General features: G+C 50.6%; 2 protein-coding genes across 2 annotated transcripts; one reads left to right on the top strand and one right to left on the bottom strand.

Annotated features, from left to right (window-relative positions):
* The first annotated feature begins 581 nt into the window (after nucleotides 1-581).
* Nucleotides 582-920, top strand: LOC120681019. The gene has a single exon (XM_039962577.1). It carries the CDS (start codon nucleotides 582-584, stop codon nucleotides 918-920), a length of 339 nt encoding a protein of 112 aa, XP_039818511.1.
* A 2,862-nt stretch (nucleotides 921-3,782) lies between these two features.
* On the bottom strand, nucleotides 3,783-21,814 carry LOC120681018. The gene is made up of 4 exons (XM_039962576.1): nucleotides 21,611-21,814; nucleotides 4,439-4,577; nucleotides 4,231-4,356; nucleotides 3,783-4,150 (listed from the first exon to the last, which is right to left on the bottom strand). Exons 1-4 carry the CDS (start codon nucleotides 21,812-21,814, stop codon nucleotides 4,089-4,091), a joined length of 531 nt encoding a protein of 176 aa, XP_039818510.1. The 3' UTR covers nucleotides 3,783-4,088.
* Between the last annotated feature and the right edge of the window lie 1,626 nt (nucleotides 21,815-23,440).

Raw genomic sequence — 23,440 nt, 5'->3', positions numbered from 1 at the left:
ATGCCCGGAAAGACTGCAACCTGATGAAAAGTTTCCTCACCGGAACTTTGAAGAAAAGGGTAGCTTACGCGGCCAAGAAGGGAGCGGGCGACCAGAACAACGACGGCACGGAGTATCCCGGGGAGGACAGTGCCGTCATGATGATCTTCAGGGGATCACCGGCACGCCCCCGAAAGCCCAAGGAGAAGCTCATTTTGCGGGAGATCTACAACATTGAGCCTATCGTACCATCGTACCTCAAGTGGTCGGAGATGCCGGTCACGTTTGACCGCTCCGACCATCCCGACCACATCCCGCAGCCAGGGAGTTACCCGCTTGTCGTCGCCCCCCTGTTCGGCACGAAGCAGGTGCACAAGGTGTTGATGGACAGAGGGAGCAGCCTCAACATCATCTACGCTTCGACCCTCGACGACATGGGGATCCCGCGGTCCCGACTGCGGCCTTCTTCGATGCCATTCCACGGGGTCATACCTGGGATGGATGTGGTTCCCCTCGGGCAGATCGATCTGCCCATCACTTTCGGAACGTTGCGTAACTTCTGAAAGAAAACTCTCACCTTCGAAGTGGTGGGATTCCCCGGGATGTATCACGCGATACTCGGAAGGCCAGCATACGCGAAGTTCATGGCCGTCCCGAATTACACGTACCTCAAGCTGAAGATGCCCGGTCCCAAGTGCGTCATCATGGTGGGGACGTCTTTTCAGCATGCATACGAGTGTGATGCCGAGTGCTTTCAATTCGCTGAAACACTCATCCGGTCCGAGAAGCTCTCCGCTGAGCCTTCACCCGAGGACCTCGACATCCCTGAGATGTCTAAGTGTGCGGCTTGCTCTTTTGAGCCCGCCAAGGACGCCAAGGAGGTGGCTGTCTCCGACGATGGCCACACGCTCCGTATCGGGACAGTGCTCGATCCTAAATAGGAAAGCACGTTCGTCGGCTTCCTCCGAGCAAACCTCGACGTGTTTGCATGGAAACCCTCTGACATGTCGGGGATTCCATGGGAGGTCGCCGAGCACAAGCTCAACATAAAGCCCGGCTCCAGGCCGGTCAACCAACGACTTTGTTGCTTCGACAATGACAAATGCAAGGCTATCGGCGAGGAAATCAAAAAGCTCCTTGGCGCAGGGTTCATTGGGGAAGTGTACCACCCCGAGTGGTTAGCCAACCCCGTCCTTGTAAAAAAGAAGAATGGCAAGTGGAAGATGTGCGTTGACTACACCGGCCTGAACAAGGCGTGTCCCAAAGACCCTTTTCCATTGCCTCGCATAAACCAAGTAGTCGATTCCACAGCAGGGTGCGAAACCCTCTATTTTCTCGATGCCTACTCGGGCTATCACCAGATCGCGATGAGCCTGGCCGACCAGGTTGCCACATCATTCATCATGCCCTTCGGTGCTTTCTGCTATTCGTCCATGCCGTTTGGATTAAAGAACGCGGGCGCCACGTTCCAGAGATGCATGCGACGCGTCTTTGGTGACCTTATCGGCTGACTAGTCGAGGCCTATGTCGACGATGTCGTGGTAAAGTCGAAGTGTGTCGACGACTTGGTCCCTAACCTCATGGTAGTTTTCGAGAAGCTCAGGCAGTACCAAGTGAAGCTTAACCCCAAGAAGTGCGTTTTCGGGGTTCCGAGGGGCATGCTCCTCGGCTTTGTCATGTCAGAATGCGGCATTGAAGCCAATCCTGAGAAAATCTCCACCATCACCAACATGGGGCCAATCCAGAACGTCAAGGGAGTACAGTGGGTCACCGGGTGCTTGGTGGCTCTCAGCCGTTTCATCGCCCTACTTGGCGAACGAAGCCTACCCCTGTACCGACTACTGAAGAAGTCGGAGCACTTCACCAGGACCCCTGAAGCTCAAGAAGCCCTGGATTCGCTCAAGAAGCTACTGAAGAGCCTGCCCATCCTCACTGCACTGGTGGAAGGAGAACCCATGCTGCTATACATCGCCGTGACAACCCAAGTAGTAAGCACTGCCCTTGTCGTCGAGCGAGAAGAGCCCGGGAAAGTTCAAAAGGTCCAGCGTCCAGTCTATTTCGTCAGCGAAGTACTCTCCGACACAAAGATGCGGTACCCACAGATCCAGAAGCTAGTTTACACTGTCCTCATCGCCAAGCGGAAGCTTCGACACTACTTTGATGCCCACCCCATCACGGTGGTGTCAAAGTATCCACTCGGCGAGGTAATCCAGAGCCCCGAAGCCGAAGGAAGGATAGCAAAGTGGGCCCTCGAGCTGATGGGGCAGAACATCACTTAAGCTCCACGCAACGCCATCAAGTCCCAGGCACTGGCCGACTTCATTGCCGAGTGGACTGAGGTCCAAACCCCGCCAGCACCGATCGAGAAGTTCCTCCGTTTCTGCAATGACAACAACATACGAGTAGATTGGGCCATTGCCAGTCACCGAAAGACCAACGGACAGGTGGAAAGGGCGAACAGCATGATCCTGCAAGGGCTAAAGCCACGAATATTTAAGCGCCTCGAGAAGTTTCGAGCAAGGTGGGCGGTGGAGCTTCCATCTATCCTTTGGAGCCTGTGGACCACGCCAAGTCAGGCCACCGGCTGCACGCATTTCTTTATGGTACACAGGTCGGAAGCAGTCCTCCCGACGGATCTCGACTACGGCAGCCCGAGGGTTTGGGCATACAACGATGAAGGGAACCAGGCGTCCCTCGAAGACGCCATCGACCAACTCGACGAAGCATGCAACATCGCCCTGCTCCACTCGGCCAAATACCAGCAGGCCATGCGACGGTACCACGACCGCAACATTAGAGGTCGGGCCTTCCAAGTTGACGATCTGGTGCTCCGACAGGTTCAAAGCAACAAAGGCCGCCACAAGCTGTCACCGCCATGGGAGGGCCCCTTTATCATCGACCAAGTACTCTGTTCGGGTACTTTACAGCTCAAGGATGTCGACGGTCGGGCCATCTTCAATGCCTGGAACATAGAACAGCTACGTCGTTTCTATCCTTAAAAAAACCTATGCTTTGCCTTTTGCTTATGATGAATAAGAAGTGCTGCACCGTTCCAAGTACTTTACATCGTAAGCTTACGAATTGTCTTTTTTTTTAAATACCCCTTTTGCCCTCTGAACTGAGCAGTGAGCGACCCTTCCTTCACGCAGGGTCACCCGCCGCTCGGGGGCTCCAACGAGGGGCTCGATGCCCCTATCTTTTTGGGTTTTTTCGCAAAAAACTTAATTAATGATCGTGCTCATGCACGGTCAGCGGTATACTTTCGCGCCCAAGGGAAGAAAAGATCAGTTTCTTGTGACTCTGCGATCGCGCTCATTCGAAGCTCCGAGTACCTACGCCCCCGCGGCTACGGTGCAAAGGCTTGTGAGCAAAGTCCAAGTCCTCGAACTGGTCTCTGTCACTCTTGAAGGCAACAATGGAACCGTCCCGACTAGATTTTGCTTTCAGAAACACTTTAGACCGTGGCTCGCCATTTCCCAGTCTTCCAAAGTCACTCGGGGGCTACGGGTCCGGGTGGTACTCCTGTGCGAATAAGCGTGCCGAAGCTCTCGAGTTCCTATGCCCCAACGGCTACGGAATAGAGCGCGGCCAACAAGGTCCCGGGCTTTACCCCCTTGACTTGTAATTCTAAAGTACTTAAGGAAAAACAGAATTGGCAAACAATGGGCCAAAAGTAGAAGCAAGTCAACAAAAGCAAGTTCCTATGAAGGAATGCCCCCGTAGGGAGTTAAGTTCATTCCAGGACCAGGCAAAACAACTAATTTTTTCCTTTGGATTTCTACTTACTGCAGCCCCAGGTCCTTCATGGCAACGACAGCTACGGCGCCGGCAAAGGCGGTGGCGCCGGCTTCAATCTCGTCGTACTCGAGGTCTTCATAGCCAGGAGCCCATCTGCCGCTCAGGGGCTCGCGCTCCATCTTGGGATAGTGCGACAAGAACATGGCAACGATTTTGCATACCACGCTCCGCGCTAGCTCTATGGTTTGTTCCCAAGTCCTTCCTGGGGCGGAGCCGATGCGCTCCACCAACGACGCGCCAGCCGCTACCCCAAGTTCCCCCAGCAGCCGCTCGACGGCCTGAACCACGACCTGGTAGGCGTTTTCCCTCTGCTAGAGAGCCTTCCGAGCTGCCTCGTCTGACCTCCTAGACTGGTCAAGCGCCATGACGATCTCTGAAAGGGAAGGGGACGCTTCAGGATGGGCCACCGCTGAAGAAAAACAAAAGAAGGAAGAAAGGAGGCATGATCTGCACCTTTCACCTCAGCATTCATCTCGTTGATGAGCTTCGCCATCTCCTGGTTTTTGGTGAGGGCCTCGGCGTACTTGCCTTGCTCAGCCGCCAGCAGGTTTTGTAGGTCGGTCCTCTCGATGCGGAGGGCTGTGCCGAAGAAAAAGTCAAGCAAGTGAAGAAACCACTCGAAAGAAATGGCGTATCAGAAGCCCCGAAAGGAATGACTTACCAATGATCTCCTCCTCCCGCTTCTCGGCGACTTCACGAAGCTGGGCCCCTTCATCGGTGGTGCTTTTGAGTTGGACGCCCAGGACGACCACCTGGTTGTTGGCCGTCTTGAGGTCAAGCCTGGCATGGTTCAAGTCCTCCTGCAAGTCCGCCACCTTCACCTCCAGGGCAGCATTCTCTTGGGCAGCGTCCCGAGCGATGGCCTCGGCGGCCGACCGCACCTCCGTCGCCGATTTTTCCGCCTCGGTGTAAGGATCACCGGGGTGTCCGACCCTAGAGGGGGAGGGGGTGAATAGGATCGCTAATTCGCTTTCTAACCTAGGGCTCAATCTACTTGCATAAGATAAACCTAACACGTCCTACACATGCTAGTTATGACTAAGGTTTATCTATGATACTCTCTACTTACCCCAAAAGACTTGCAACCTATAGCCAATCCTAATCAAACTAACTAGGAAAGTAAAGCCACGCAAGATAGAGTAAATGTGGAAATGTAATATGGTAAGTAAAGAGGTAAGGGAGAAAATATGCAAACTCCCGTGAAGACACCAAGACACACGATTTAACGTGGTTCGGTTAGGACACCAAGTCCCTCCCTACGTCCATGGTCACTTGTCCAACAAGAACAAGTGTGATGCCGAGTCTCTTCGCTTGATCACTGTCTTGCGTTCGCCACCAAGGCTTCCGGCAAGTAAAGGCTAAGTTGCGCCAAGTCACCAAGACAAGGCCACCGCCACCGTCTCTCTCAAAGCGTCACCAATGGCACCGTCTTCACTATTGGAGCTTCTCACCAAGAGGGATCTCCTTCCCCGCACAAAGTGTCGTTGCCACTTCACACCAAGTCAGAGGGTCACACGACAAGTACAATGGTTGGTTGCTGCAGCAAGGCTTTGCTCAAGGGAGCTCTCGCAAGAACTAATCTGAAGCGCCCCGACCCGAAGATCAAGGCTAAACCATGTATTAATTACCGAATAAGGTCTCCGGCATAATACATGTTACATCAAGTGGAGTCCAGAGTCATACAGAGCTTTATTTAACGCATACATGAGGAGTAAAGTGACAACACAACTGTAACACTCGGTTTATAAAAGAACATAAACCGAGCAATCATATACGTGCCAGGATCAAGTCACACGTATATACAATAGAATGAACAATATATCATAGCACATACCACGTAAAAAGATATAATAAAGCGAGTACGAATGTTATTTATTACATTAATGACATAAATGTCTGATACAGCGGAAGCGAAGTACAAATACGATAAAACTCTCCGAAGCTGAGCATGGCGCCACAGGGACGTCGACTGGGAGACGAACACCTAGAAGTCCTCGTAGTCCTGGTAGCGCTGAGCGAACTCCCTCGCGTCGGTAGGAACTGAGCAGCAGTAGCGTATCCAAGAGGAAAAAGTAGAGAAGAGGCAAGAGTGAGTACACAACTTGTACTCAACAAGTATAACACAAACTATGAGGCTCTAGGTTGGCTGACTGACTGCATTAGCTTTTAAGTCTTGGCAAAATTTTATTAAAGCTATCTACTACAAGTTGATGAATTACCATAAACCCAGTTACATAGTAATTAATCAAAATTAGTCATGTTACTACTGAGAACCAAACCGAAACCACCAAGGTAACCCCGAGAGGCACCTCCCTCATCGGAAGGAGATAACCCCACTAATCAAAAGGAGGATCTGGGCCGCTCATGACTGTGAGCACGGCTAGTATACCAGTTTTACACTCTGCAGAGGTTGCACATCTTTACCCACAAGTCGTGAGCTACGCTAGTTGTTCATCACACTTCCTTAGGTGAGATGACTAGCGACTCACTACGAGGCCGTTACAAAGGACACGTTGGTAAGGTGTAACCGCTAAGGATTCAGTCAATGCAACGATGGGGCCCACCTCGAGGGGGTACAAGACAACACAGACCAGCCTCGTAGCCTGGGCACCATTGAAGCTCGACTCCCCTCTTGCCCCGCAGGTAAGTTACTCCCGAACCAAAATGACCTAATTAGTAAGCCAAGACCGTCTCATTCCAGTCTTGTGGTAGCGCTGTTGTCCCAGGTTGTCGCTCTATGAACCGGTCCTTATGGAGAGTGGCCAACCCAGCAGTAAGCACTGTGCTGGCACCCTAAACCATGTTTCTAACAAAAACCAATTTTAACGAGACGTGAGCCACTCAAGCCACACAGAGCGCCACTCTCAGAATTAAGTTGCATATATCATTAATCAAATTAATTTAAAAAGGACCATTATGTGTTATAGCGCGGCACCTAACACAACTAACCAAAATGCAACCCAAAAGATATATATAAAGGATATAAAGTGGCTAGGAAATCCTTATAGGCATACAGTATTAAAATGCAGTATGAAAATGTATTTAAAAGTGATAGGTTGTTCATGTTACACTTGACTTCCTCGTACTGCTCCTGCTGCTACTCAAACTGGTCAGAAGACGGCTGCTCCAGGTACTGGTACTGGGGCTCCTCAGATGGATCAGCGTCTACTCACGAACACATGGCCAAAACAAGGCACGACAGTAAGCATACAAGCAAACACTAACAAAAGCTAAGAAATAGTACATCAATACATAAAAACAGCACACTAAACTAGTCTAAAACTATTCTACGCATTACAACGATCGCGTGGATATAAAGAATGCTTAAAACGGAGCTAAAACGCATAATCTAGGCTAAAAACAAGATCCAGGGACCTATTTGTAAGAAAACTGGAGTTCCAGGGGATTTCTGGGCAAAAACCGAGGACTAAAATGTAAATAAAGATTAAATCTGGGGTCTAACTCATGAAAATACCAAGCTAGGATGGCGGGTTCTATATTTAAAAAGCTCAGGGGGCTACTAGCTAATTTCTGGGCCAAAACGTAATTAGTTTTGACTTGTGATGGACCGCGGGTTGATTACTGAGAACCCGAGGGGTTCTTTAACAAAATGGCCAGGCGAAGGGGTACGCGCGGATCTGATCCGTTGGATCAAGATCCGGCGGCTCAGAACAGATATGGCCGCGATCTAATCTCGTGCGTCTATTTCAGATCTGACGGCCCAGGGCCAACGGGCGCGTGGGGGCGGCGGCGCGGCTCGCCGGAGCTCTGCTCCGCGGCGGCGGGCGGCCGGAGAAGGGGAACTGGGGGCTGCCGGACTTGGTTTGGGCCCCGGTTTGGCCGGGGAGGATCAGCGTTGAGCGCGTGATCCACCCATGGGGTTGTTGGGGTTCTGTGGGGTCTGGAGCGGGGAGGGCAAGGCAGCGGCGACCTAGCGCGCGGCGGCGCTACGCCGAACGGCGCTCTGGGCTCGGGGAGGGCCTACGTGCCGAGCTAAATGGTGTAAGAAGGCAGGAGGAAGGGGTCTGGCTCACCGAGGGCTTGGGGTGGAGAGCACTGCAGTGCAAGACGGCCGGCGGCGAGATCCGACGGTGTAGTGTGGACCGGCGCTCGTGGAGGGGTCGCTGCGGGGGTGCTCTGAGGTTGCTGACCCGCTGGGAAGGTACGTGCGGGCCCTGTGAAGGTGGTCCAGAGGTCAGTGAAGCACTGAGGTCGACGGCGGCGCAAATCCGGCCGCTGCAGGTGCCGTAGCCGTTGTTGGTGGCCGCGGTGTCGCTCCTGGCGCTCGGGCGGAGTTCGTGCGGAGGATCTCTGGGGCTAGGGAGCGGCAGGGCGGTGGCTCCACAGAGGCGCAGAGGCCTGGTGCGGCGGAGCGAGGTGCGGCGCGGCGTGCTAGGTTTTGGGCGGCTAGGGCGTGGAGGATGGGGTACGGGAGAGGCCGGGGATCCCGTTTATAGGGCGGCTAAGGCCTAGGTGTGCGTGCCCGGGAAGGAAAGCTCGCCGGGAATCTCGGCGTGCCGGGCGCGGCCGTTGCGCGAGGAAGGGGACGACCCTGACGCGTGGGCCCGGCCAGGCAGTGAGCGAGGAACGGGGCGTGGGCGAGCGGCGCGGGCGCTGACGCCTTGGGCCCAGGTGGCAGGGAGTGCGCGCGGGCTGAGGAGAGCGGAGGGGTGAGCGGGCCGAGCGCGCGCTGAGGTGAAGTCGGGCCGGGACAACCGGGCTGCTGCGCGGGAGAGAAGGCCCGTTCGGGGAGGGGGGCGAGCTGGGCTGAGGTCGAGGTTGAAAGGGTTGGGTTTTGGTTTTTCTTCTATTTCCTAATTCCTTTGCCAAACACTCAATCTAATTTGAATTCAAACAAATTTGAATTCAAAACCTTATTCACTCAAACAAATAAAGAAAATGCTCCAGCATGATGCAACAACAAAATTAAACCTATGTTAAAATTTTAATTACTTAAGGGACAAAATTTTAGATTAAATGCAAGTCTAACACAATAAACCTTAGAAAATTAAATAAAGCCAATTAAATTTATTATAAATTGCTGAAATTTAAATTAGGGTGTTACAACAACGCTACACAGAACAACCATAGGATAACAACTAGCATAACGATAAGCAAGACTAGCTCTTCATCCATCACGGCTCCACCTGATCAGCTTGGGTGCGGACACGATCTACTCGTAGTCTTCTGGCACAAAGTCAGGATCCTCTGGAGAAAAATCAACAGGGGTGAGTACAAAAGTACTCAGCAAGCTCCACCTCACCCTACGGGAGGGGACTGACATGCACGACACATAATAAGCACATTCTACTAATAATGCAGCTAATGGTATGCAACCCCTTCCCGACACAACCCACAATAGGTAGCTCACTAGTTGTCAGGACCACACTATAGCATGCCCATACCGTGGGCACGGACCATTCGAATAGATTATACACTCTGCAGAGGTTGTACACTGTACCCACACACTCGGCTGCCCGAACGGACAACCGACATAGCCGACACCCAGCCATGGTCACGCCCCAGCCCGGCTGCACAAACCCTCGGGCCCTGACCCCGATGGTCTATACCCATAAACCATCCCTGCGACCATCAGGCTAACCAGTGGGATTAGGCTAAGTCCGGCCCATACCGGAACCTGTGGTCGTACTAAAGTAAGCTAGGTGAGATGTCGAAACAACTCGGTCCTTATGGTTCACTAGGGCAGCAACCATCCCTCAACATGTCAACTCGAGCCTACCACCACGGTAGCACTCACCTGCTAGTCTACCACCACGGTAGCGCCGGCTCCAGCATACCCAGCTGCCCTGGTCTCAGCCAGATCCCTTCGTATCCTATTCTCAGCTCTGGATATGCATGACTACTCAGATGTATGCATGAGCACACTCAATCACTCAAGTACTGGTATATGTAGTCGATCCTAGACCTAGGCTACAGTTAAACGTCCTCACATGGATGCAACCGCTCACGTAGGGGTCGATGAAACTTGCCTTCGCTTGCGTACACGTCGTCGACGGCGGCTTCCTGCTCGTGGTACGGGTCTTCTAGCTCCTTGGCAGGCTCCTCCTCGGTCACTCCGTGATCTACGGGCGAAAACGGCACAACCAGCAAACAAACACAAGCAAGCAATAAAATAAGCTCAAATGGAGATGAAAATAGGAGGAATAGATAGTATATGATTTGAGGAGAATTTAGGAAAAAGAGTTATGTGAAAAGGAGTTGATATGAAGGAGATATTGAGTTTACAGTATTGATTGGTAGAATTATTTGGATTAAGTGCTCACGGCCTGGGGGTGTTTTGGGCCTTTATTAGTGGAGTTAATGGTCGGGGGAGCTGCCTGCCATCTCACCTCGGCGCGGAATAGCTCAAGGAAGAGGGCCAACTGTTGGAGCTTCGTTTCGTGAGTGAGCTGGGCTTGGGAGGAGTGGTTCAGCTAGCGGAGCGAAGCGGCTCGGTGTGCTTGGGCTGGTGACGGGGCTCGTCACGGCCTTGCTCCTTTTATAGGCGAGGAGAGCAGCAGCGGCATCGCGCAGGGACGGGCGATAGTGTGGGCTGCGGTAGCTCGCCATCAACGCGAATAGTGGCAGCGCTGAAGGCGCGAGCGTCGAGGTGGCAAAGCCGGCGAGGGCGCTGCAGCGGCGTGGCCGAGGTGGGGACGAGGAGGTGGGCGGCACGGCGTGGTGCCGGCGGCAGTGCGCGCTCCCATCGTGGGGCCGGCGTGTCACGCGTGCGCGAGCGAGAGCGAGCGGGTGAGGCGGTTCGCCGGAAAAATCTCGGCCAGCACTGTGCATGGCGACCCCGATTTATGGCGAGGTGGGTGCTGCCACGACGGGTCATTTCAAGGTCACTGGTGTGGGTACTCTGTGGCTTCCAGGGGATGATAAAGTTATGGCAAAGGAGGTAGGCGATGTCATGAATGTCTGGGAATTATGGCATGGTACGGTGACTCGAGAGGCTTTTATGGAGACGAGATGATTTTTGTCGTAGGTGCAAGCATGCGTATGCTGGTTACTGGAGGGAACGAATGTACTAACGCAAGGCAAGAGTATAAAATAGTTTGCATAGTAATTATGTAATGCCTCATATAACGTTAGTATTATTTTACGTTACTAGTTTAATTGCAACATAAGTTTTATTTTAGTGATTGTTGGAAATTGAGGTGACCCTACTAAGTTGAGGATCTACACCAACTCATTTCAGAGTCGGTCAGCTTCTAGTTACTTAGTGTACCGGGTCCTTTTGACGGCAGAGCCGCCTTTTGCTTCCGGGAGGCAGAGCCTACCAATAGATGAAGCTGGCTTCCGGGTGGCAGAGCCAACCTTCGATGAAGCCCAGACCCTTTTGTGATCCCGGGTGGTAGAGCCAACCTTCGATGGATCACAACTTATACACTAAGTACTTAAATTTAACCGGGAGGCTAACACTTATGAAGACGCTTGCCTTGTTGGAGCAACAAAGGAACACACACCTAGCACACTCTACCTATGCTCACTTCTACCATGCCCTTGGATGTGTGTGGGATGGAGTGGAGTAGTATGGCATGGCAAGGGGTGGCACCCTCCTTATATAGGCACCTATACCCTCTTGGATGAGTGACACATATCACACTCTAGGAAGTTCCCTACAAATATCTAAGTTCCCTACAAATATCTATTTCTAGACAAGAAAATATCTAAGTTACCATGACAAGAAAATATCCAAGCTTCATGTCTTCTTATGATTCTTGTGGAGCATTCTAGAACCTTGTCATGGTGAACAAAATTACGCCATGGTTTATCCTTATTTTTATAGAATCTTCTAAATGTTTGCATTGTATATTTCAACACTCCCCCTTAATCGTGATGAAAACTGGGATGTTACAAACCTACCCCACTTAGGTTGAATCTCGTCCCCGAGATTCAGCTTCACCACTAAAGAGACTAGGAAACTCGGCTCGGAGCGCGTCTTCTCTCTCCCAAGTTGCTTCTGCTTCCGAATGCCTGCTCCATTGAACTCGGCAAATCCTGACTTCTAAGTTGCGGGTTCTTCGCATCACAGTGTCCAGAATTTTTACTGGTACCTCTTGATATCTGAGATCATCCTGCAGGTCGATTGTCTCTGGGGCCACTTGTTCTTCTGGTACTCATAGGCACTTTCTGAGTTGGGACACATGGAATACATCGTGCACATCTGACATCTCTGCTGGCAACTGAAGCTTATAGGCTACCGCTCCCACTTTCTTGGTAATTGGGAAAGGTCCAATGTAACGTGGAGCCAACTTTCCTCGTACCTGGAATCTGCGTGTGCCGCGAATTGGGGAAACTTTAAGGTACACATAGTCTCCAACTTCGAAGCTGAGAGTACGTCTTCTTTTATTGACATAACTTTTCTGGCGGGATTGAGCTGCCTTTAGATTCTCTCTGATTTCTGCTATCTTGTCTTCTGCTTCTTTAATAAAATCTGGGCCCTCAATAATGCGGTCACCGACTTCGGTCCACATGAGAGGTGTGCGACACTTCCTTCCGTAGAGGGCTTCAAACGGCAACATCTTTAAGCTTGACTGGAAGTTGTTGTTGTAAGAGAACTCTGCATATGGCAAACTGTCTTCCCAATTTTTGCCATAAGTAAGAACACAGGCTCTTAGCATGTCTTTAAGGATCTAATTAACTCTTTCGGTCTGGCCACCAGTCTGAGGATGATAGGCTGAACTAAAGTCCAACTTTGTACCAAGTGCTTCATGTAACCTGCTCCAGAATCTCGAAGTGAACTGGGTGCCTCTATCTGACACAATCCTCTTAGGTACTCCATGCAACTTCACAATACGCTCAATATATAATTTGGCTAATTTATCACCTCCATAAGTGGTACGCACTGGGATGAAGTGAGCCATTTTAGTGAGTCGATCAACAATTACCCAAACTGAGTCATGACCACTCTGGGTCCTTGGTAGACCGGTGACAAAATCCATACCAACTTCATCCCACTTCCATACTGGGATCGGCAATGGCTGGAGTAATCCACTGGGCTTCTGATGCTCTGCCTTGACTCTTTTGCACACATCACCATGAGCGACGAATCGAGCAATATCCCCCTTCATACCATTCCACCAATACTTCTCCTTAAGGTCCAGGTACATTTTTGTAGTGCCGGGGTGAATGGAATAGGCTGAGTTATGGGCTTCATCCAAGATGGTCCTGCGGAAATGACCTTGCTTAGGCACACATAATCTCTTCTTGAACCACAAGACTCCATCTTTATCTACTCTGAAATCTGGGGCTTTGCCTTCACTGTTGCGACCTTTAATCAATACCAATCTTTTATCCTCCATCTGAGCTTCCCTTATCTGGTCATCCTGGACAGGATGGACACTAAGGTTATAGTTGCAAGAGCGGCGTACAACCCTTAGGTTCAACTTCCACATTTCTTCACTCAGCTCTGGGGCTTGTGTGACTAAGTGATGGCAATATGCTTTACGACTGAGCGCATCAGCCACCACATTAGCCTTTCCAGGGTGGTAATGAATTTCCAAATCATAGTCTTTGATCAACTCTAACCATCTTCTCCGTCTAAGGTTGAGATCCGACTGGGTGAAAATGTACTTCAGGCTCTTGTGATCCGTGTAGATTTCACACTTGTTCCCGATCAGATAATGTCTCCAAATCTTGAGGGAATGTACCACTGCAGCTAACTCCAAGTCATGGGTGGGGTAGTTCTGCTCATGTGCTCTCCACTGTCTTGAGGCATAAGCTACAACTCTTCCTTCTTGCATAAGCACACAACCCAGTCTTTGTCGGGATGCGTCGCAATAAACGACAAAGCACTTCTGATTATCTGGCAAAACTAGCACTGGGGCAGAAGTTAGTCGCCTCTTCAACTCTTGAAAGCTTCTCTCGCAAGCTTCAGACCAGACAAACTTCATGTCCTTCCGGAGTAACTCGGTCATAGGCCGGGCTATCTTAGAGAAACCTTCGATGAATCTCTGGTAATAGCCGGCTAATCCCAAGAAACTCCTGATCTCGGAGGCTGAGGTTGGTTGCTTCCATTCTGATACTGCCTTGACCTTTTCTGGGTCCACTTCAACACCTTCAGCTATTAAGACATGACCCAGAAAACTGACTCTCTGCAACCAGAATTCACACTTGCTAAACTTGGCATACAACTGGTGTTTTCTGAGCTTTCCCAGCACAACTCTGAGATGTTGTCCATGCTCCTCAGCACTCTTAGAGTAGACCAGTATGTCATCTATGAATACCACGACAAACCGATCTAACTCTTCCATAAACACCTTATTCATGAGGGTCATGAAAAAGGCAGGGGCATTAGTCAGACCAAAGGCATCACTGTGAACTCATACTAGCCATAATGGGTCCTGAAGGCTGTCTTGGAGATGTCCTCTTATCGCACTCTGAGCTGATGATAACCTGACCTTAGATCTATCTTGGAGAAGAACTTAGCTCCCTTCAGCTGATCAAACAGGTCATCAATCCGAGGCAGAGGGTACTTGTTCTTGATGGTGACTGCATTCAGATCACGGTAGTCCACACAAAGTCTCATGCTTCCATCTTTCTTCTTCACAAAAAGCACTGGGGCTCCCCACGGAGAAGCAGTAGGTCTAATAAATCCCTTTTGTTGAAGCTCCTCAAGCTGCTTCTTCAACTCGGCAAGCTCTGGGGCTGCTAACCGATAAGCATTCTTTGCTATAGGCTTGGTTCCAGGGACTAAGTCAATAGTGAACTCTACATCTCTTTCTGGAGGCATACCGGGTAATTCATCCGGGAACACATCTGCGAACTCCCGAACTACTGGCACATCTTCTGGGGATTCTGTAACACCCTAATTTTTAATTTTCCTATTTATTAATAAATTTAATTGGCTTTATTTAAATTTCTAGGATTTAATTTGCTTAGCCTTGCATTTATAACTTATTTTTGCTTCATAAAGTAATTAAAATTTATCTTAGGTTCAACTTATTTGTGCATTCATGCTGATGCATGGTTTTCACTTTGTTTGAGTGCTAGGGTTTTGAATTCAAATTCAAATTTGAATTCAAATAGAATTAGTTTGAGTTTGGTTTGATTTAGAAGAGAGAAAAAGGAGAAACCCAAACCCAACCCAGCAAGGCTCAGCCCAAACTGCCCTGGAAACCCAACCCAAATCCCACGCGGGCCCAGTTTCCCCTCTCTTTCTCTCCTTGCCTGCAGCCCTCCAGCTCTCCTCAGCCCAACCCACCTCCTCCTCCCTTTCTCACTCCGCGGCCCAGTTGGCCGGCCCAACCTTTTCCTCCTTTCTCCCTTCCCCGCACGGCCCAGTTCCCTCCCGCACCGGCCCGTCCAGTTCAAAAGCAATTCCAGTCGGCCTTGGTGGTTTTGGTTTGGTTCTCAGTAGTAACATGATTAATCTTGATTAATTACTATGTAACTGGGTTTATGGTAATTCATCAACTCGTAGTAAATAGCTTTAATAAAATCTTGCCAAACACTTAAAAGCTAATGCAGTTGAGTCTGCCAACCTTAGAGCCTCATAGTTTGTGTTATACTTGTTGAGTACAAGTTGTGTACTCACTCTTGCCTCTTCTCTACTTTTTCCTCTTGGACACTCTACTGCTGCTCAGTTCCTGCCGATGCGAGGGAGTTCGCTCAGCGCTACCAGGACTACGAGGACTTCTAGGCGTTCGTCTCCCAGTCGACTTCCCTGTGGCGCCCTGCTTCCGAGAGCTTCTCGTATATGTTTTTACGCTTCCGCTTACTCTATATCAGACATTTTGTCATTAATGTAATAAATAACATTCTTATTTGCTTTATTATATCTTTTTACGTGATATGTGCTATGATATACTGTTCATTCTGTTGTATATACGTGTGACTTGATCCTGGCACGTATATGATTGCTCGGTTTATGTCCTTTTATAAACCGGGTGTTACAGAGTGGCATCAGAGCCATATCGACTGTAGGACGAAGCCTAGATAGAACTGGTCGAGTTTTAGGACTTCTTCTCTCCAAATTCTTGCCGGCTGAAACTATTTTACTATTATACCCCTTGAATTCTATGACTTTTACTCGTCTTGCCTTGATTTCTCTCTCTAAAGAATAGTTTTCGTAGACTTTGGCCTGAATCAGTCATCTGACCACCATGAGTATGAGATAGGTGACTCTTTTATAATAATACGATAGCACGTTCTGCGACGTGTTGTGTTAGTCGAGTTGTGTGTTAAACTCGGCTAAGTTGTGAAAATTGTCTGCTTGTTATTATGCTACATGTTTGATTTGGATTTTTGAATGATTGCATAGCTTAGTAGTTTAAATTTGTTTAAAGAAAATCACTCTGATGTTAAAGTTAATTAATTAATAAAATGAGTTAGATCGTTGGGGGGTAAAACAGTCCACTCTATATTGTCTACTTTATCATGTCCGAGTCTTTTCCGCAAAAGTGTTATCCTATCCGTCTAAATTATTCCTGCAATATCTTTGCTCATACATCTTTTGTTCAAATCAGATGGTGAACACCAGGAGCACCGGTTCCAGTTCTGGCCAGCAGCAGGGTCAGAACAACCAGGGTACCGGGATGTCGATGAACAACACTGTTCAGGCACTGCAGCAGATCCACACTCAGCCTCCACCTCCTCCACCGCCGCAGCCCCGCGACAGGTGTGCCAAGTTTCTGAGGGGTCACCCGCCGACGTTCTCTCACACGTCCGACCCTCTTCAGGCTGACGACTGGCTCTGTGCAGTGGAGCGTCAGCTGGACATCGCCCAGTGCGATGATCGGGAGCGAGTCTTGTATGCAGCAGGATAGCTGCGAGGGGCAGCTTTGGACTGGTGGGAGTCCCACCCAGTTCAGGACCGCGAGGCTCTCACCTGGCTCCAGTTCCGAGAGTGGTTCCGCAGCCACAACGTCCCCGCAGGCGTTATGAAGATGAAGCAGAAGGAGTTCCTTGCACTGAAGCAGGTAATCTCAGAAATAATCATTCAGCGTTTCCTTTTGAGCTAATACCCCCTTGTTCTATCTTTCTGAGTCATGAATTAATCCTTCGATAAATATATCTGTCTTTTTCACTTCAGGGGACTATGATGGTCACGGAGTATCGTGATCGTTTTCTGCAGCTTGCTCGCTACGCCCCTGCCGAGGTTGCGGATGACCGCAAGAAGCAGGAGCACTTCATGGAGGGCCTTGAGGACTACCTCCAGTACGCGCTGCTCAACCTCCGCTTCGACGACTTCAACCATCTGGTTGACAACGCGCTCAACACGGAGCGCAAGCACCTGGAGATGGAGGACAAGAAGAGGAAGATGGTCCCCGTTGCTTCCGGCAGCAACACTCGTCCTCACCTCCAGCCGCCTCAACAGTACCAGCAACAGCAGTACCGGCCTCCCTTGCAGTACCAGCAGAGGCCGCAGCAGTACCCGCCTCGACAGCAGTAGGCAGGTCAGGGCCCGAGGTTACCGTCACCTCCGGCTCGTGCTCCACTAGCTCCGCCAGCAGCTCAGGCTCCACGGCAGGCAGCTCCTCCTGCCGGACAGCAGGCTCAGGGACCCCCTCGCACCTGCTATCACTGCGGCCAGCCGGGGCACTATGCCAACACTTACCCCCGGAAGGCGCAAGCGGGACAGCAGGGGCGCCCAGCTCAGCCCAGGGCGCCAGCACAGGGTCGGGTGAACCACGTGACGGCCGAGTCCGTGGCCAAGGCTCCTAACGTGGTTATTGGTACATTCATGGTCAACTCTCATCCAGCTACAGTGCTTTTTGATACCGGTGCTACTCATTCTTTCATTACCAAGTCATTTGCTGAGAAGCATGGTATACCCGTTTCCTGTATGAGGTCATCTATGGTAGTTACTACACCTGGTGGGCAGATGCATACATGTTCTATATGCTCCAGAGTTAGTATTGTCATCAGGGGGGTAGAGTTCCGCACTGGCTTGATAGTTATTGACTCCTCGGGGATAGATGTGATTTTGGGCATGGAGACACTTACCAGATGGGGAGTTCGTATCGATTGTGCTCAGCGGACAGTTCACTTGTCAGCATCTGATGGCCAAGAGGTGACAGTCCGTGTTTCAGAGCCCTCTAGATTTCTTCATCAGATGGAGGCTAGGCCCACGGACGATATTCGCGTGGTGTCTGAATTCCCGGATGTCTTTCCGGATGATTTGCCAGGTATGCCGCCTGAACGCGACATCGAGTTTTCTATTGATCTCTTGCCTGGCACTGCTCCTATTGCAAAGCGGTCCTACCGCATGGCACCTATAGAGCATGAAGAAGTCAAGAAGACTATTGATGAGTTGCTAGCCAAGGGCTATATCCGTCGCAGCTTCTCTCCTTGGGCTTTTCCATTGTTGCTGGTGGATAAGAAGGATGGCTCGAAGAGAATGTGTGTGGATTATCGGGAGCTGAATGCAGTCACTATCAAGAACAAGCATCCACTGCCCCGTATTGAGGATCTCTTTGATTTACTTCGAGGTGCTCGTATATTCTCAAAGATTGATCTTCGCTCGGGCTATTTTCAGCTGAGGATCCATCCAGAGGATATTCCGAAGACGGCATTCACTTGCAAGTACGGGCTATATGAGTACACGGTCATGTCTTTCGGCTTGACTAATGCCCCGGCTTTCTTCATGCACTTGATGAACATGGTTTTCATGGATTATCTGGATGTCTTCGTGGTGATCTTCATTGATGATATTCTGATCTTCTCCAAGATAGAGGAAGAGCATGAAGAGCATCTGAGGCTCGTGTTGCAGAGATTGAGGGAGCATAAGCTGTATGCTAAGTTCAGCAAGTGCGAGTTCTGGATTGACGAGGTTCCATTCCTCGGTCATATCATCTCCAAGGGAGGTATTGCAGTTGATCCGAGCAAGGTGAAGGATGTGATCGAGTGGGAGACACCGCAGACAGTGAAGGAAGTCCGGTCATTCTTGGGCTTAGCAGGATATTATCGGAGGTTCATTGAGAATTTCTCCAAGATCGCGAAGCCTTTGACTTCCTTGCTAGAGAAGAATGTGGCATTCATATGGACTGATGAGCGTCAGACGGCCTTTGATGAGCTGAAGAAAAGGTTGACTACGGCGCCAGTCCTGACTTTGCCAGACCAGACGAAGAGGTTCACGGTGTACTGTGATGCTTTGAAGGATGGTCTTGGTTGTGTTCTGATGCAGGAGGGCAGAGTGATAGCTTATGCTTCACGACAGTTACGTTGGCATGAGCTGAACTATCCCACTCATGATCTTGAGTTAGCCGCTGTTGTGCATGCTCTGAAGATTTGGAGGCATTACTTGTATGGGCAGCAGTGTGATATCTACACTGATCACAAGAGCCTCAAGTATATTTTCACGCAGAATGAGCTGAACATGCGACAGAGGAGATGGTTAGAGCTAGTCAAGGACTATGACCTGGAGATTCACTATCATCCGGGCAAGGCCAATGTTGTAGCAGATGCTTTGAGCAGAAGAAGCTATGTCAACATGGCCGTGGCTTTCCAGATGCCTCCAGAGTTATGCGAGGAGTTCGAGCAGTTGAGTCTGGGCTTCTTGCATCATACCTCCAGTGCAGCATTCGAGGCAGTGCCCACTCTAGAGGCAGAGATCTGGCAACATCAGAAGTTAGATGAGAAGCTGCAGGAGATCCGTGAGTTGCTCAAGAAGGGCAAGGCTCCACAATTCAGAGAGGATGATCAGGGTACCTTGTGGTACAAGAACCGGATCCGTGTGCCTGATGTGAATGATCTCCGGAAGTTGATACTGAGTGAGGCCCATGATACAGCTTACTCTATTCATCCGGGCAGCACGAAGATGTATTATGATCTCAAGGAATGTTTCTGGTGGTATGGAATGAAGCATTCAGTGGCAGAGTACGTGGCTATTTGTGACACCTGTCAGCGTGTCAAGGCTGAGCATCAGAGGCCAGCGGGTTTGTTACAGCCTTTGAAGATTCCAGAGTGGAAATGGGAGGAAATCACTATGGACTTCATTGTTGGATTGCCTCGTACTCAGAAAGGGTACAACTCCATATGGGTAGTAGTGGATCGTCTGATGAAAGTCGCTCACTTCATTCCAGTGAACACTATTTACTCCGGTGCTAGACTTGCAGAGTTGTACATCTCTCGGATTGTCTGTTTGCATGGTGTGCCCAAGAAGATCATATCTGACAGAGGATCTCAGTTCACTTCACGGTTCTGGGAGCAGCTCCATGATTCGCTGGATACGAAGCTGCGTTTCAGTACGGCTTATCACCCTCAGACAGATGGGCAGACAGAGAGAACCAACCAAGTGTTGGAGGATATGCTGAGAGCCTGTGCCATTCAGTATGGTACTAGTTGGGATAAGTGCCTATCATATGCTGAGTTTTCATACAACAACAGCTACCAGGCCAGTCTGAAGAAGTCCCCCTTTGAGGCATTGTATGGCAGGAAGTGCAGGACTCCTCTCTATTGGGATCAGATTGGTGAGAAGCAGCTCTTTGGCCCTGATATCATAGAAGATGCAGAGCAGATGGTTCAGGCTGTGCGAGAAAATTTGAGGATTGCACAGAGCAGGCAAAAGAGCTATGCAGATGGCAAACGGAGAGACCTGACTTTCAGTGTTGGTGATCATGTATACCTGAAGGTGTCTCCGATGAGAGGAATCCGCAGGTTTAATGTCAAGGGGAAGTTAGCACCTCGGTATGTTGGTCCATTCAAGGTGCTAGAGAGGAAAGGCGAAGTTGCTTATCGCCTGGAGTTGCCTACCAGCCTCTCAGGAGTTCACGATGTCTTCCATATATCTCAGCTGAAGAGGTGTCTGCGAGTACCCGAGGAGCAGGCACCACTGGATGGAGTTGATGTGCAGGAAGATCTGACTTATACTGAGCATCCGGTGAAAATTCTGGAGACATCAGAGAGGGTTACTCGGAACAAGCGCATCAAGATGTGCAGAGTTCAGTGGAGTCACCACAGTGAAGCTGAGGCTACATGGGAGTGAGAAGATGAGCTAAAGAAGACATATCCAGATCTCTTTGCTAGCCAGCCCAGCTAAATCTCGGGGACGAGATTTCTTTAAGGGGGTAGGGTCTGTAACACCCTAGTTTAAATTTCAGCATTTTATAATAAATTCAATTGGCTTAATTTAATTTTCTAAGGTTTTTTTGGTTTAGCCTGCATTTAATCTAATTTTGTTCCTCAAGTAATTAAAATTTTATCTAGGTTTAAATCTTGTTGTTGCATTCATGCTGATGCATAGTTTTTAATTGAGTGAGTGTGGTTTGAATTCAAACTTGTATTTGAATTCAAACATGTTTGTTTGTTTTAGAAATAGAATAGAAAAGGAAAATAGGAACCTAAGAGGAAAAACCCCAGCCAACCCGCTTGGCCCAACTTCCTTTCTTTTCCCTAGCCCAGCCCGTGCCCACACTCCAGTCCAATCCGTTCCTTCCCGCTCGGCCCAACCGGAGGCAGCCCAAGCTTCCTTTCCTCCCCAGCCCACGCCATCCCTCACACCCCGCTCCGGCCCACGGCCCAGCGTGCCGAAGCCCAGCGCCCCGTTCCCCGCCTCTCCCGCATTCAGCGCCAGCCCGTCTCCCCGCTCATCCCAGCCTGCTCCGCAGCACGCACCCCGACTGATAGCCCGGGCCCGCTGTCAGCCCCTTCTCCCTCCTCCCGCATCCACCGCTCACGCACTGGCCTCCACCCGCGAATCTCGCCGGACTTCCCATCCGGGGCGCAGACGCCGAGATCTCCGGCGCCCCTCCTTTTAAACCACCCTGCGACCCCCTGCACCCTCACCCCCCACGCCAAAGACCGCCACAAACCCTAGCAGCCGCCTCCACACAGCTCCGCCCGCTCCGCTCCTCTGCGCCACCGCGGCCACACCGCCTCGACGTACCGGAGCCCTCGCCAAGCATCCCAGAAGCTTCGCCTTGCCGCCGGGACGCTCCTCGAGCCCTCTATCCTCGACCACAACCCTTGCGGCGCCGGAATTTTGCCAAGAACCGAACGCCGGTGAGTAACTCCACCATTTGATTTCTCGCCGCCGGTGGTCCCTGACCCGTCCTGACCCCAGGTTCTCGTTCGCAGCGCGACCCCGCATCGATTCGAGGAGATCCGGAGCCCGAAGCATCGCTGCATCAACTCCTCCGCGAGCGCCGCCCATGCCATCGCCGCCGACCCTTCTGCGCCACGTCTCCTTCCAATCTAGAGCACGGTGAGCACCACCCGGGCCCCCTGATCCCTTTGCGCCAGTTCCCGTAGCCCGTAGCGCACCTTAACCGCCTGGACTCGCGCACGCCGGCGACCACAAACCGCAGAGCCGCCGCCATCCACGCATGCGCAGCTCCGAGCACCACCGTGCCCCGCTAAGGCCCTGGGTGGATTACGCATACCGTGAAGTCCACCCCAGACCCAAGTCCGGGTCTATTTGACAACCGAAGGGCCGGAAACGGCGTACTCCGACGCTGCTCCACCGCGGGAGCTCTGCTCCGGTGAGCCCCGCCGCCGCCCCGCGCTTCCGCTTGTCCTGGCCGTCGAATCCGTTTCCTGCGGCACAGATTTGATCACGAAACGTTATGTCCTTAGCCGCCGGATCGTGATCCAACGGATCAGGTCCGTGCATACCACTTCGCCTAGGCCGTTTTGCTAAAGAGCCCTCGGGCTTTCGCAAAATCAACCCGCAGTCCGTCCAGTTCAAAAGTAATTCCAGTCAGGTCCTGTTTTTAGCGTTTTAGCCCCCGAGCTTTCTAGAAATAGAACCTGCGGTCCAGAGCCGTCGATTTTGCATGTCAGACCCTGGATCTATAGTTTAATTATGTTTAGGCCCTCGGTTTTTGCAGAAAACCCCCAGAAACTTAATTTTTCTTACAAATAAGCCCCTAGAACTTGTTTTTAGCCTAGATTATGCGTTTTAGCTCCGTTTTAGGCGTTCTTTATGTCCACGCGATCGTTGTAGCGCGTAGAATAGTTTTAGACTATTTTAGTGTGCTGTTTTTATGTATTGATGTATTGTTTCCTAGTTTTTGTTAGTGTTTGCTTGTATGTTTATGTTGTGCATTGTTTTTGGCCATGTGTTCGTGAGTAGACATTGAGCTACCGGAGGAGTCCCAGTACCAGTACCTGGAGCAGCCGTCTTCTGACCACTTTGAGCAGCAGTAGGAGCAGTATGAGGAAGGCAAGTATAACATAAACAACACCTATCACTTTTAAATACACTTTCATACTGCATTTTAATACTGTATGCCTATAAGGATTTCCTAGCCACATTTATCCTTTACATATATCCTTTGGGTTGCATTTTGGTTAGTTGTGCTAGGTGCCGCGCTATCACACACTTGGTCCTTTTTAATTAATTTGATTAATGGTTTATGCAACTTAATTCTGGGAGTGGCCCTCTGTGCTTCGTGCTTGAGTGGCTCACGTCTCGTTAAAATATGTTTTGTTAGAAACATGGTTTAGGGGGCCAGCACGGTGCTTAGTGCTTGGTTGGCCACTCTCCATAAGGACCGGTTCATAGAGAGACAACCTGGGACAACAGCGCTACCACAAGACTGAAATGAGACGGTCTTGGCGTAATAATTAGGTCTTTTTGGTTTGGAGTAACTTACCTACGGGGTAGGGGCGGTAAGCTTCTATGGCCCTAGTGCTGAGTGGCCTCGTCTGTGCTTCGTGCCTTGACGCCCACTAGAACTGCTCCATAGTCGCCGATCCACCCTCGTGGTTACTC

This window comes from Panicum virgatum, chromosome 7N (assembly GCF_016808335.1).
Source record: "Panicum virgatum strain AP13 chromosome 7N, P.virgatum_v5, whole genome shotgun sequence".
Lineage (NCBI taxonomy): Eukaryota > Viridiplantae > Streptophyta > Magnoliopsida > Poales > Poaceae > Panicum > Panicum virgatum.
The sequence above is the reverse complement of the archived record's forward strand: the minus strand, read 5'-3'. Positions and strand labels throughout refer to the sequence as shown.

Coding starts and splice junctions, on each gene's coding strand:
- LOC120681019 (XM_039962577.1), top strand. CDS start 582: ATGTATCACGCGATACTCGGAAGGCCAGCATACGCGAAGTTCATGGCC.
- LOC120681018 (XM_039962576.1), bottom strand. CDS start 21,814: ATGCGGGGTCGCGCTGCGAACGAGAACCTGGGGTCAGGACGGGTCAGG. Junction 4,578..21,610: donor GATGCTTGGCGAGGGCTCCG/GTACGTCGAGGC, acceptor GCGGACTTGCAG/GAGGACTTGAACCATGCCAG. Junction 4,151..4,230: donor GATGAATGCTGAGGTGAAAG/GTGCAGATCATG, acceptor CTTCCCTTTCAG/AGATCGTCATGGCGCTTGAC.